The following is an 11,891-nucleotide window of genomic DNA, read 5'->3' as shown; positions in this document are numbered from 1 at the left end:
GGTCTAAGGAGAGGCGGCGGCGGATTTGCAAATGAGTGTTTTGCAAATTAAAAGTGTCCAGTGTTTACTCTTTGTCTAGCGTATTTTAGATACCTAATCAATGTCGAATTCTAAAAAAACACTTCGTGCGCATCAGAATCTGAAATTGCAATCAAATAGTACAATCTTAAGGAGTAAAAATCTAATGTGAATATATATATATATATATTTATATATATATAAAACGTCTGAATAATAGTCAACGATTTTTCCCACGAGGGATATTTACCTGATGTTCGGTTTGACTTTTTTATTGTATAAATTTCAAGATTGTTATAGTTTAATTTAAGTAGACTGATATATGATTCATTCAACATCACAATCATATTTACTGATGAAGGATAGCTGTTATCCGAAATATTTATAAATAATTACATTTATAGTTCCTTTTTTGTTATTGGTGTTGTTGTGTACACTTTTTAGGCGTTTATATATATATATATATATATATCAGTGCTAAAAGGCAAAAGATACGAAAGGGTCTTTCAAACTCATAAGTCGAAAATAAACTGACAAAGCCAAGACAAAAAAAGAAAATACCAAAAGACAAACAACATAGAAAACTAATGACTGAGCAAAACAAACCCTACCAAAACCGGGGGTGATCTCTGGTGCTTCGGAAAGGTAAGCAGACGGTGTTACATTGGGATAATATCTTGTACGAACACAGCAACAGAAGTACCAAAATACTTGGCTGCAATTTCTGCTGAAATGGCCATTAAGCGAAACAAATATCCTCCAACATATGTCTGTTTACAGTATTTTGGAAGCGAACATATATTTTGTGTATTTAGAATTAATAGTTTAAGGCTAAATGTTTCTTTTATTTAGGGAGCTCCATTATGGTTAGAAAAGAAAGAAATGCTACAGTTTGATGATTTCCGTATTATCAAAGAAACAGAAAATGCACAAGAAGAGATTCAGCTAACATTGAATCATACGGTTAGTAGAAGCTGTTTTTTTATATAAATGTAAAATCATAAATATGCCAGACGATAAAAAAACAGAGAGTAAATCTATATCACTTCCGTTTTAACAACTGTTCAAGATGTATTAATTGACCCAAAAACAATATTCAAATACTCCTCTTTGGTTCCGTTTAAAAGGTGTTATATTTCCAAACGTCATACAAGCTCCATGTTTGGTAATACCTTGCGACCATAATAAGAAGGAATACGCGGAGAATACAAATAAAGAGAATATATGTTTTTGTCTGTAGTCATATGCTGGAAAGAAACCTCGTATTTGACGAAAACCAATGTTTTTTTCACTGCAGCTGTCATCATTAAAATAATATAGCTATATATAGTCTAAGACAGGGTTTACAGATTAGAATATAATTAGAAAATATACAGAAAAGAGAAAAGATGAGCAAAGAAAATAAAGAATCTGTGAAAACTTGGGAACTAAAATAGGAAAAATAAAGAAAAAATGGCAAAAAAAAAATAGATAAGAACTCACATTCAGACCCTCAGTTATGTACACAGCACATTGATTTAATACTTTATTAGCTGCATTAAAAGTTTCATGCAGTTCTGTGCATTTATTATCTACTAAACCTGTATTTGTTGGCGTCATTGTTAGATGAATTTGTATGTTTGTTTGAATTTGTTTCTAAGTCAGGAATATGACAGTTGTTTTTTACTTGTTCCGTTGATTGGTAGCGTTTGATTTTTTTTTTGTTACATCCCCTTTTGAACATTTTGAATTTACCTTGGCGTTCGGTATTTTTGTTATACTTTTTTGATACGAAGATAATTGACATACTGTTTTGAGACCTGAAGATAATTTTATAAGTATAAGTATTTCTGCCACAGTTAAATAATGTCGTTTTAGTAATCTACTAAATATCTTAAACATGATGTGTTAAAAGAATTAAAACAACATTTTAGTATGATTTACGTTTACAGAAAAATAAAGAAAAAATCTCAATCAATGTATTTACTGCAAACGACTGGACTATAAGTAATGCACCACTGTCACCAGAGTATATGTTAGATCTTCTGCAGCGTGTACAAAGCTGCTGGGAAACGCATAAAGGTCCTATCACTGTAGTTTGTAGGTAAGTCCTTCGAAAATTAATTTAAAAAAAGACAAGTTTAAATGGTATATACATATAACTTTAGCTATGTCGTTGCCACAGCTATGATTTTGCAAAAATGTCCCAATTAGTTTTGCCTGATATTTTGTTCTAAGTATTTCACATCATAACACGACGTGTATGCTATCCATCGTCCAAAAGTGCCGATACAAAAAAGAACCAAAAATACCAAGGTGCAATCACAAAGCAAAAGTCAAAACAAAAACAGACAACACATTGAACAAATAGAAAAAACACAAGGACAAACAACAGTCAATACAATATTATATATACAACTAAAGATAGAGCAACATGAACCGAGCGTAAATTCAAATGTTCCTGAAGAGTAGGCAGTTCCTGTTCCACTAGTGGCAGTCGTCGAATTGACTATTTTTAAGAAATGTCTTGGAATTTACTACAAAATCTTCAATCACGATTTTTACAATCTTGCAGTAAACAGTTTTTATATTTCTACGCTAACCACTACTATTCACCAAGATCAACTACAAAATGGACTACACTGTCTCATTTAACAGAGTTTGTCTACAGAACTGGGAATCGTAGATACAAATTTCATGTACAATCTTACTATGAGAAGAACCACAATGATTCCAACAAGTACACCAAAGATAATGTCATCACAATGCTGGACATTTCGATTGATAATTTATTTGTTGAGTTTCGACTATTTATATTTCTATAGACAGTCGTTACTCAAGTGGTTACCAAGTGTGCACCACTTTTGGTCTATTTGTACTCATATGAAGCAGAAATCATACAGTACCTTCTCTAAGACCCCAAAAATGCGTAGTCCAAGCTTCTATAATTTCACTTACAGATCTATGGTTGATATTCTTTCACTCAGTAACCCACATTTAAGCGAGTGTTTGCATCTCATATATTCTAGTGAACTTGAAATTAAGGATACAACCGAAACTACAATGTCTGCTTTACATCTTGATATCCTCCTCGATATTGACACAAATGGACGAGTTTAAAATAGAAGCTATGGAAAAGGTGAAGTTTTCATTTTCCCATTGTCACCTTTCCATTTTTCAGCAGAAATATGCCATCTGCCAATATCTCAACTAATAAGTTAAGCATAGGCATGTTCACATTATATTGACATCATTACCAGGAATGTTCTCCTTGAACCAAAGCTCACAAAACAGAATTATCGGGAAGAAAGACTGAAATCGACACTACATAAGTTTAACAGTCACTATCACAAATTGGTTTACAAATATGATGTCTCTGTGTCTCGACACACTCATGACACTATCGGCATGTTTTTTGATTGTTACCTTGATTTGAACATTGGTAAACAAGTGTTGCCTAAATTTAGAAACTTAGATTTTGCCTGAATTTAGAATAAGCATTGGCATATTTAGCTATATGTAATCCTGAAAGACAACTCAAAATGATGACCTTGAAACATTGAAGATTTGTTAACAAATAAAAATAGTTATTATTACTATTTGTTATAATTATCAAATAAACATTATTATGCTATGGTTTCTCAATATTTCAGGGATGGCTGTAGTAAGAGTGGACTATTTGTAGCATTGCGGTTGGTTTTGGAAAAAATGCAGATAGATGAGGAAACTGATATTTTCCAAGTAGTTAGAGAGATTCAAATAAGGCGACCAGAATTCCTTGTGGACTTTGTAAGTGTTTAGTGACTGGAAATTACTCTCAGTCCCATCAGTTAGCAATGACATATGCTAATTAAAGATGCATTCAAATAACTCATTGGTTATTGAGGGCTTAACCTTAAGTCAAAGTTGATGACCAAGTTTTTCATTATTAACATTCCATTTATACAAACTGTATATGGAAAATTTCCAGTTGCTGATGATCCACTTAAAACGATATTCCAAAGAATGTGCACGCTATCATTTTTTATTTCTTTTTTCTTTTAATGATTATGTGAAAGACGAAGGTCGTAAAACAAGGTTGGTGAAAATGGAGTGTTTTCTTCTAAAGCAGTGAATGTAACGAAAGGAGTAGAGGCAATAATGCCCTTTTTGTCGAATATTTAGTGAAAATTAAAAAAAATACAATAAGTGTTCTTTAATTATCCCTTACAGCAGTAAGGTAAAAGGTTTATAGAAAACTTTTAAAAAATCACATTTGACGAGTAACTATGGCCAAAAACTTGCCGAAATTGTTTTTTGAGTTACGTTTCTTGATTTTCCTTATTTTACATAAATTGGCAAGTATAACATGTGTATAATTGCACTGAAATACATAAAATGAAGTATGGGTACACCCAAGAAGCAACTTTGTATTTAGTGAGATTATGTTAATAGCTTTCATAAAGCTTCTCTTCAATTAATTCTTGATTTTTGGCTGCGCATGATGTTTCCACAACGGAAGTATAGATGGAAAACTGCTCATATTCAGCAGTTTCATGAGCAAGGCGCTTAGTATTACATAATTGTGACATTATTAGGTACAATACACTTAGTAGTTGTAAAATATTATCAAAGATACCAGGATTGTAGTTTAGAACGAAATACGTGTGCTTTTTGTTGTTTGCATAAGAGTCTTCAGTGGTGCTTAAATCAAGACATTTACAATACAAGAATAAAATTACTTGCAAGCGTGTAGTTTTACCATCGATTGCTTCTTTTTTTGTAATGATTCTATCATTTATAGAAAGGCTTTACATACATTGTAGTAGACCCACCCTCTATCATAATACGTAATTCAATTAATTAGATGAAATATATTTTACAACATAATGCATCTCATTATATGCAACAAATACCCCTTGAGATATACATATCTTAAAAGGCTGGGTTACCAAACTGGTAAAATTATTTGTTATACGTTTTTAACTATTCAATGTTTTAAGCTTATTAATGTTGAACAATACTGTTTTCCTTATTAGTTTTTGGTCCATCGATGACGAAATACATATGATATTTTCTTCTACCTTCCTCTTTTTAAAATAAAGCTCTTTTGTAGATTAGATATGTAAACATTTTTATAAGAATGACGTATCTATAACCTATATATTTCCTTTGTCTATTTCAGGATCAGTACGAATATTGTTACAAGTGTGTTAGGTTGTTACTTGAGGGAGATTCTAGTGATTCACTGTATGCGAATGTTTAATAAATTTTAAGCATTCTGTCATTTCTTTATGTATCTATTCGCAACTTTTTATATACTACTTGTGTTTATTGTCATCAGAATATTGCGTCCGTAATTTTCATTTAACAACAACATATAATTGCAAACATTTATAAAAACAAACAAAAAATATGCATGCATATAGTTGTATCTGAAAGATCAATTATTTTTATTTTTATAAGGATCCGATATACTTACTGAAATCAGTTTAAATCATACTGGATCAAGAAGTCCTGTTTAAGATTCCTTCAAAAATAACCATGTGGAGTTTTTGAGTAATTGAAAATATGGTTTCAAGAAATTTTACTAAAATCATATAAATAATGATTCTCCCAAAAACATAACACATTGGCCACTAATTGTAAAAATCGAACTTGTTTTTATAATAAATTACTGAACACGTTTTGTGGGTGTTTAAGAAAAATCTGGCTTTCCCCATTACATACGATGATGATTAAAAGTATGTTTTCAATTCCAGTTGTAATCGATAATTTTAAAGTGTCAAGCTATTTTGTTTGATTTTGCATTTTTTACCTTTTTTGACTTTGAACGTTATTATAAATACACCATTAGTCCTGTCATGTTAATGGTTCCCATCATTTAAATTGGATTCATATTCCGTAATCAGATAATAACAACGACATTGTTAGTCATTTAATTGGGTATATCGTTTCTTATAATTTCCCCAAAAAATGCTGAAACGTTGAACATGTATGTAGGGCAGCATTTGTTTGTGAATTCATTTACGTTATAAAATTATGAGCAACGATACCTAGTTCGACATATTTACGTAACAGCATTCGCATCGTTCTTTAATTTTGTTTGCAAAACAATGTACAATACGGAAGACTCCACTTCACTCAGGCTATAATCTTGACGAATTTGATTAGAAACGACTAACTATTCTGTCCAAATTAAGACTCGTTATATTCTCGTTTCTACGGATGTTCTATAATCGTGATTCTTTGATGTTTGTCCTTCTTTGTTAGGTGTTTGTCATCATCAAAACGTGTTATTCCCAGTACTGATATATAATGTGGCTAATAATTTCTGGAAACACATAAAAAAAAAAAAAAAAATGCTAATGAGCAATTTCTGAATATTGATCTGGAACACGCACTCGAGCCGGGGATTTTATAGTTATTATTCAGGTCAAACTGTAAGGTCAAAACTCACACTTATGTCGCTACGACAGCTGCAATATATTCAAAAGATCAAATTTGAAATTCTGTAGATTTAGTGTATCGTGTGTATTTGAACAGACCACAAAGGACAATACTAGGGTCATATGATCTCCATGTCAATTGGTTTAATACATCCATCATTGTTCAGTGTGAATTCTTTTCAAAACTACATATTGATACATTTACAAATCTGTAAAATACCTTTTGTAATGTTGACCATATTAAGTTATCTAATATTATTACCATTGTTATTTGTATTAACGCATATTTATAATAAACAAGATATTTTGTGTAAACATCTTTTATGTACCATAAGTATACATAATTACGATTTTTTTTTATTAGAAACATCCCTGTACATTTTTCGTTTACTTTTGTATTATTACATGTTATCTATATATATAGCATTACAAAAAGAAAGAGGTCACTTCTAACAAACAAGTTATTCCCCTACTATGCCACCATGTGCTTTATTTTCTTTATCCTTTCTTTTCAGTATTTGTTGTTGTTTTATCTTAATGTTTCTTTTTTATTCAGGACATATTTTCGATACTTTTTTAACTTTATTGGCAACCCTATGAATTTTATACTTTCATTGCATTTTACTATTTGCTTCATGAAGAGGGTAGTATATAGTTATTCGGATATTGGTCCGTTTTCCGTTTTCGTATGGTCATCCATACTTCCCATTTCTGTATCCGCTACTGATCCCGAACTGCTTGACAGAATTATTGTGTGACACTTTCACAGACTCTTAGTCACATGATGCAATTTGGAACCTCCTGTTTCATTTCTTTATTAAAATACTTAAGTGCTTGATATGGCATGAAATGAATTCCGTCATATCTGCACTCTAAAGTTCACATCTTTATCCGCTTCTTTTCTTCAACCTCTTATTTGAATTAATTAATACTTTCTCAGAATCTTCACCATATGATACCATTATGCACCTATAATTTTCTTTTTTATACTTATTCTTTTTTTTTTCCTTGCAAGGGTCGGGAGGTATCATTTCGTGAGCTTTACTCGTCGTTCCTCTGGTTTTCAAGAAGTTTCAATATTGTTTTTTTCTAAAAGAGCTAAGAAACAACCTTCCGACAGTTTTACAATTAAACGTATTTTTGCAACGGGAAGGTTATTAAAGGTGGGACAAGAAAAGGATATGAATGAAGCTTTAAAACATCAATGTTGGTTAGCTATTCAAACAAATCATTATCGTAATATGATGTTTTTAATACTAGATTCAAAACAGAGACCGATGATCTCCATTTCTTTTTATCATTTACTGTGTTTAAATGAGTAGAAAATCATTTCAACTATATCATATATAATCAAAACCGAAAAAGCTTAGTTGTCGTACATTCTGTATTTCATTTTGACGGGTACCCAATCGTTGTGTTATCAAGGTTATGTAATTGATTTATTTTTACAACCGACACGAGTTATAATGATGGACCTTCAAAGCTTAAGGGTACATGTTCTTACGTTAATGTTGATTATTATTTAACTTTCAAGTCTTTTAGTATAATAAAGTTTATTTGCATTTAAATATATAAAGTCAAGTTAATCATGTAAATTTACAAAATAAAATGGTACAATTAACCGTTTACGTGTTCTATTTAACTACATTTCCCTACTTTTTTATGAATGTCATTTTCCCTCCATTACTTTTCAAAACGTTTTCAGAAGATGATCAAAAATGAAAACAACACTTTATAAATGACATGCGTCTAAAGCTCTTTTCTGGTTATACCTTCAGCAGGAACGCTCAAAGCCTAATATTTAAAAGCCAAGGATGTATAGGAACCGCCATATTTGAAGAGCAAAATGACCAAAAAGAACTTAAAAAATATCCGAATTTAGCTAAGGTCAACTTTTCTTAAAGCAGTTGAAACCTTAGTTTCTTAATAATTTCTAAATCTATAATGAAGTTGCGATACCCTCGACGACTGATAATTAATCAACAGGGTATCGACCCAGTGCTGTAAAAAAGGAAACAAACACTGGATAAATTTCGTTATCCGAAACTCTTTTCTGGATTTACCTTCATCAGAAACGCTCAAAGCTGAATATTTAAAACAATCAAGAATGTTTAAGAACCGAAACAGTTGAAGAGCTAGATGAACAAAATGGGCCTAAAATAATAGCCAAATTTAGATAAGGTCAACTTTGTCTTAATTTTGGAAAGGTTTGTTATAAATTATGTGTGCACCAAGATTCAAGATTCAAGATTTTATTGATCACTATGACAGTATACGTTGTAAAATCAGGCAAATACAACATATATACAATAATACAATGGCAAACAGGACAGAGTGGATAAATGCGAACATAAATTATCTTAAAGTATAACCAACTAATATGTTCCTCTTTATATATTTGAAAGTATAATTAACCTATATAATCATGTTAACATCAACAAAATCAGACTATAGATGACATTGTCACGTACTAAACACAGTTACACTAGAAAGCAATTTAGTGTTAGGATTTAACTGACATAATAGTACTAAATTTTAAAGAAACAGATACTGGTAAATAACAGCTTTACACTAGATATTTTGTGACTTTGTTCAGAAAGATAGCAAGATTATTTAACACGGTGACATTATAACACATCAACAGGCCTTTAATTTTTCTTCTCTTAAATAAGCAACATAAGACCTAGGAATATATTTGATTATTAAATTACTGATTACTTCATGTTTGCACATAAAATGAAGTAAGACGCGTTTCCTATTCCTTGTGGTACATAATGTCCAAAATCTCTCTTCTTTGGAATATTTATCCAACTTCTAGTTTCAATAGGGAATTTTATGTTTGAACATATAGGCACCTAATTACGGACTACTGAGGTGATGACTATCTTGGGGACTGAAAGTCTACCAGCAGCGGTATCGACACAGTGCTTTGAAAAATGAATGTATCTCTGGCATTAAGGGCGTAAAAAGGAATTAGTTCTTATACATCCTTGGCTTTCAAATATTCGGTTTTGGGCGTTCCTGATGAAGGTAAATCTAGGAATCTTTGAACGCATGACATTTTATAGCGTGTTGTTTTCATTTTTTAAAGCATATTAAAATTTGGGTTTTAATGACCACATTTAAACAAATGACTGGGAACGTGTCTAAACTTTGAACTATTCCTTGGGAGGACAAGATATAATCATATCACGCATAATACCATTGTTGTTGATATCCATTACAATCGCGATTACCTCAGCCAATATATAACGTTAGTACGTTAAGCTGTAATGAACATCATTCAAAACTGCAAGATCATGTTTTTTTTTCTTAGTTCACACACAGTAAATGAGACTTGTTCTTAAATTACATGCCCACGAATTTTGAACTATCTTGTCTACCCATTATCAACAACTCGATCCTCCTCATTTCTGGGAATACCTAATAACCTAATAACCTAATATAAGTATAATTTAGTGCTAAAATAGAAAACTGACAGCATTCCCTCTGTTGTCATTTTCTTTATCATTTTAAATCCAACATGTACAATATCAAAGTAGATATCCTTCGGTTTATGCTACGTTTCGAACATACAAGTTATGGCGACAAAAATCACTCACTTGGCGGTAAAAATAATTTTCATTTTTTGTTGAGAACAATGGTATTTCAGAAATTGATGTGCAAAACGTAAAATAACATAAAAACCGAACTCCAAGGGAAATTCAAAACGGAAAGTCCTTTATAAAATGGTAAAATCAAAAGCTCAAACACATCAAACGAATGGAAAACAACTGTCATATTCCTGACTTGGTACAGGCCTTTCCGTATGTAGAAAATGGTCGATTAAACCTGGTTTGATTGCTAGCTAAACCTCTCACTCACATAAAATTCCATTATATTGACGACAATGTGTGAGCAAAATTACAAAGTACTGTATCCGATGATCACCTTCTGCTATTGAAATCATAAACAAAGTGTTAGTTTTTACAACCACTTCAATAAAGTCGCCCGTTAAGAAGCATGTTTGGTCACATATGCAGCCAAAATACCCCAAACAAGACAATATTCTGTAGTTCTGTCACCTCTTTTGCAATAAAATGACATATTTGCCTTGTATCTCGACCGATCTAATTTTTTTCGCAAACATAGATGTTATTGCTTATCAGAAAAGATACAAATGCCATACAAGCAAAGCAGCACTCCCGACCTATCGTTCTCGGGCAGCAAGTTTCTTATTACCGTCGCTATACTTATACGTTTGTGTACTCGTTTAGTGGGTAAAGGTCTACGAAACAGCATTAATGAAATACAATTGAATAAAAATCAGACTAAGAAGGAGGGAACTGCATTCTTTAAAAACGAACATGTTCATATACTTAAATAGCATTATGTAACTAACACAGAATGTTTTCTCGTATAATACATTTAATGTCGCATGATGTAGTGGATTTTCTCAATACAATAAACGTATTTACACTTTTGGTATTTAGCTATATTTTGCCTCCGAATGACCTTAGATCTACTCCGAATCACCTTTTGACGTCAGGCAACATTCAATTTTTTATTTGTGACGTCAAATGTTTTGAATTATGATGTAAAAGTTTCCGGGAACCTGTGTGATTTTACGTAATGGCGGACAAATTTGCATACAAGTGTAAATACGTCTATTCACATACGTAAGTAAAATGACAAACAAACCGCGAACTGGCTAGTTGTTGTTAGCCCCTGATTTTTGCTGAATGCGTCCTTAATGTGTTACTTAGCATGTCAAGACTCTAAAAGACATCCATTGAAATTTTCGTCAATATTAAGCAATTGTATGGTTTTGATATATGATAAGATACTGTGTATTCTTATATATCCCGTTATTCTATTGAATCCAGCCTGAATTGCCACAGATATCAGATCCCGTACGTATATATGTTCTTACTTAACATACCGTATTTCACAGATAACGATTGGCTGTATAAGTTGTATCTGAGGTATTGACTATGGTATGTTTTTTTTCTAAATACACATGAACATTTCATTATTCTACCGCTTTAATTTTCTTTATTACACTTTCTTTCAATTCCATTCATTTCAAAATCAAATGGTTTGTTTAAATTCATCTTTTGTTTAAAGTGGAAAAGCATATAATTATTTATAGTCTAAGTAAAGAGCAGCAAAAATGTCAGATGTGTTTAATGTAGAAACTTATTACATAATATGATACCTTTATTACTGATATGGTGCCACGCAAATTTTGCATTCTACAGCCAATAGCGGAGTCGACAGAAAGTAACACCCGGTGCATAGAAAAAAAAAACAGTAAGGACTCTATCTATTAACTGTTAACTGTTTACAAAACTTTGAATTTTTGAAATACTAAGGCTTTTCTACCTCAGGAATAGATTACCTTAGCTGTATTTGGCAAAACGTTTAGGAATTTTTGGTCCTCAATGCTCTTCAACTTCGGACTTTATTTGGCCTTATTAACTTTTT

General features: G+C 31.6%; 2 protein-coding genes across 3 annotated transcripts in view; both read left to right on the top strand.

The window, feature by feature from the left end:
• LOC127700008 (receptor-type tyrosine-protein phosphatase mu-like) overlaps positions 1-8,050 on the top strand; it is a 293,046-nt gene extending 284,996 nt beyond the window's left edge. For both annotated transcript variants that reach the window (XM_052203443.1, XM_052203437.1), the window contains exons 27-30: positions 871-981; positions 1,950-2,101; positions 3,651-3,786; positions 5,162-8,050. In XM_052203443.1, the coding sequence (XP_052059403.1) occupies positions 871-981; positions 1,950-2,101; positions 3,651-3,786; positions 5,162-5,242 (480 nt within the window). In that variant the 3' untranslated portion in view covers positions 5,243-8,050. The remainder of the gene's footprint in view (positions 1-870; positions 982-1,949; positions 2,102-3,650; positions 3,787-5,161) is intronic.
• The window catches only part of LOC127700015 (receptor-type tyrosine-protein phosphatase alpha-like), a 581,206-nt gene that overhangs the window by 128,755 nt on the left and 440,560 nt on the right, over positions 1-11,891 (top strand). The gene's annotated exons all lie outside the window — the stretch shown is intronic.

Source organism: Mytilus californianus, unplaced genomic scaffold (assembly GCF_021869535.1).
Source record: "Mytilus californianus isolate M0D057914Y unplaced genomic scaffold, xbMytCali1.0.p SCAF_1, whole genome shotgun sequence".
Lineage (NCBI taxonomy): Eukaryota > Metazoa > Mollusca > Bivalvia > Mytilida > Mytilidae > Mytilus > Mytilus californianus.
Note: the sequence above shows the minus strand (reverse complement) of the source record. Positions and strands in the feature narration are given on the sequence as shown.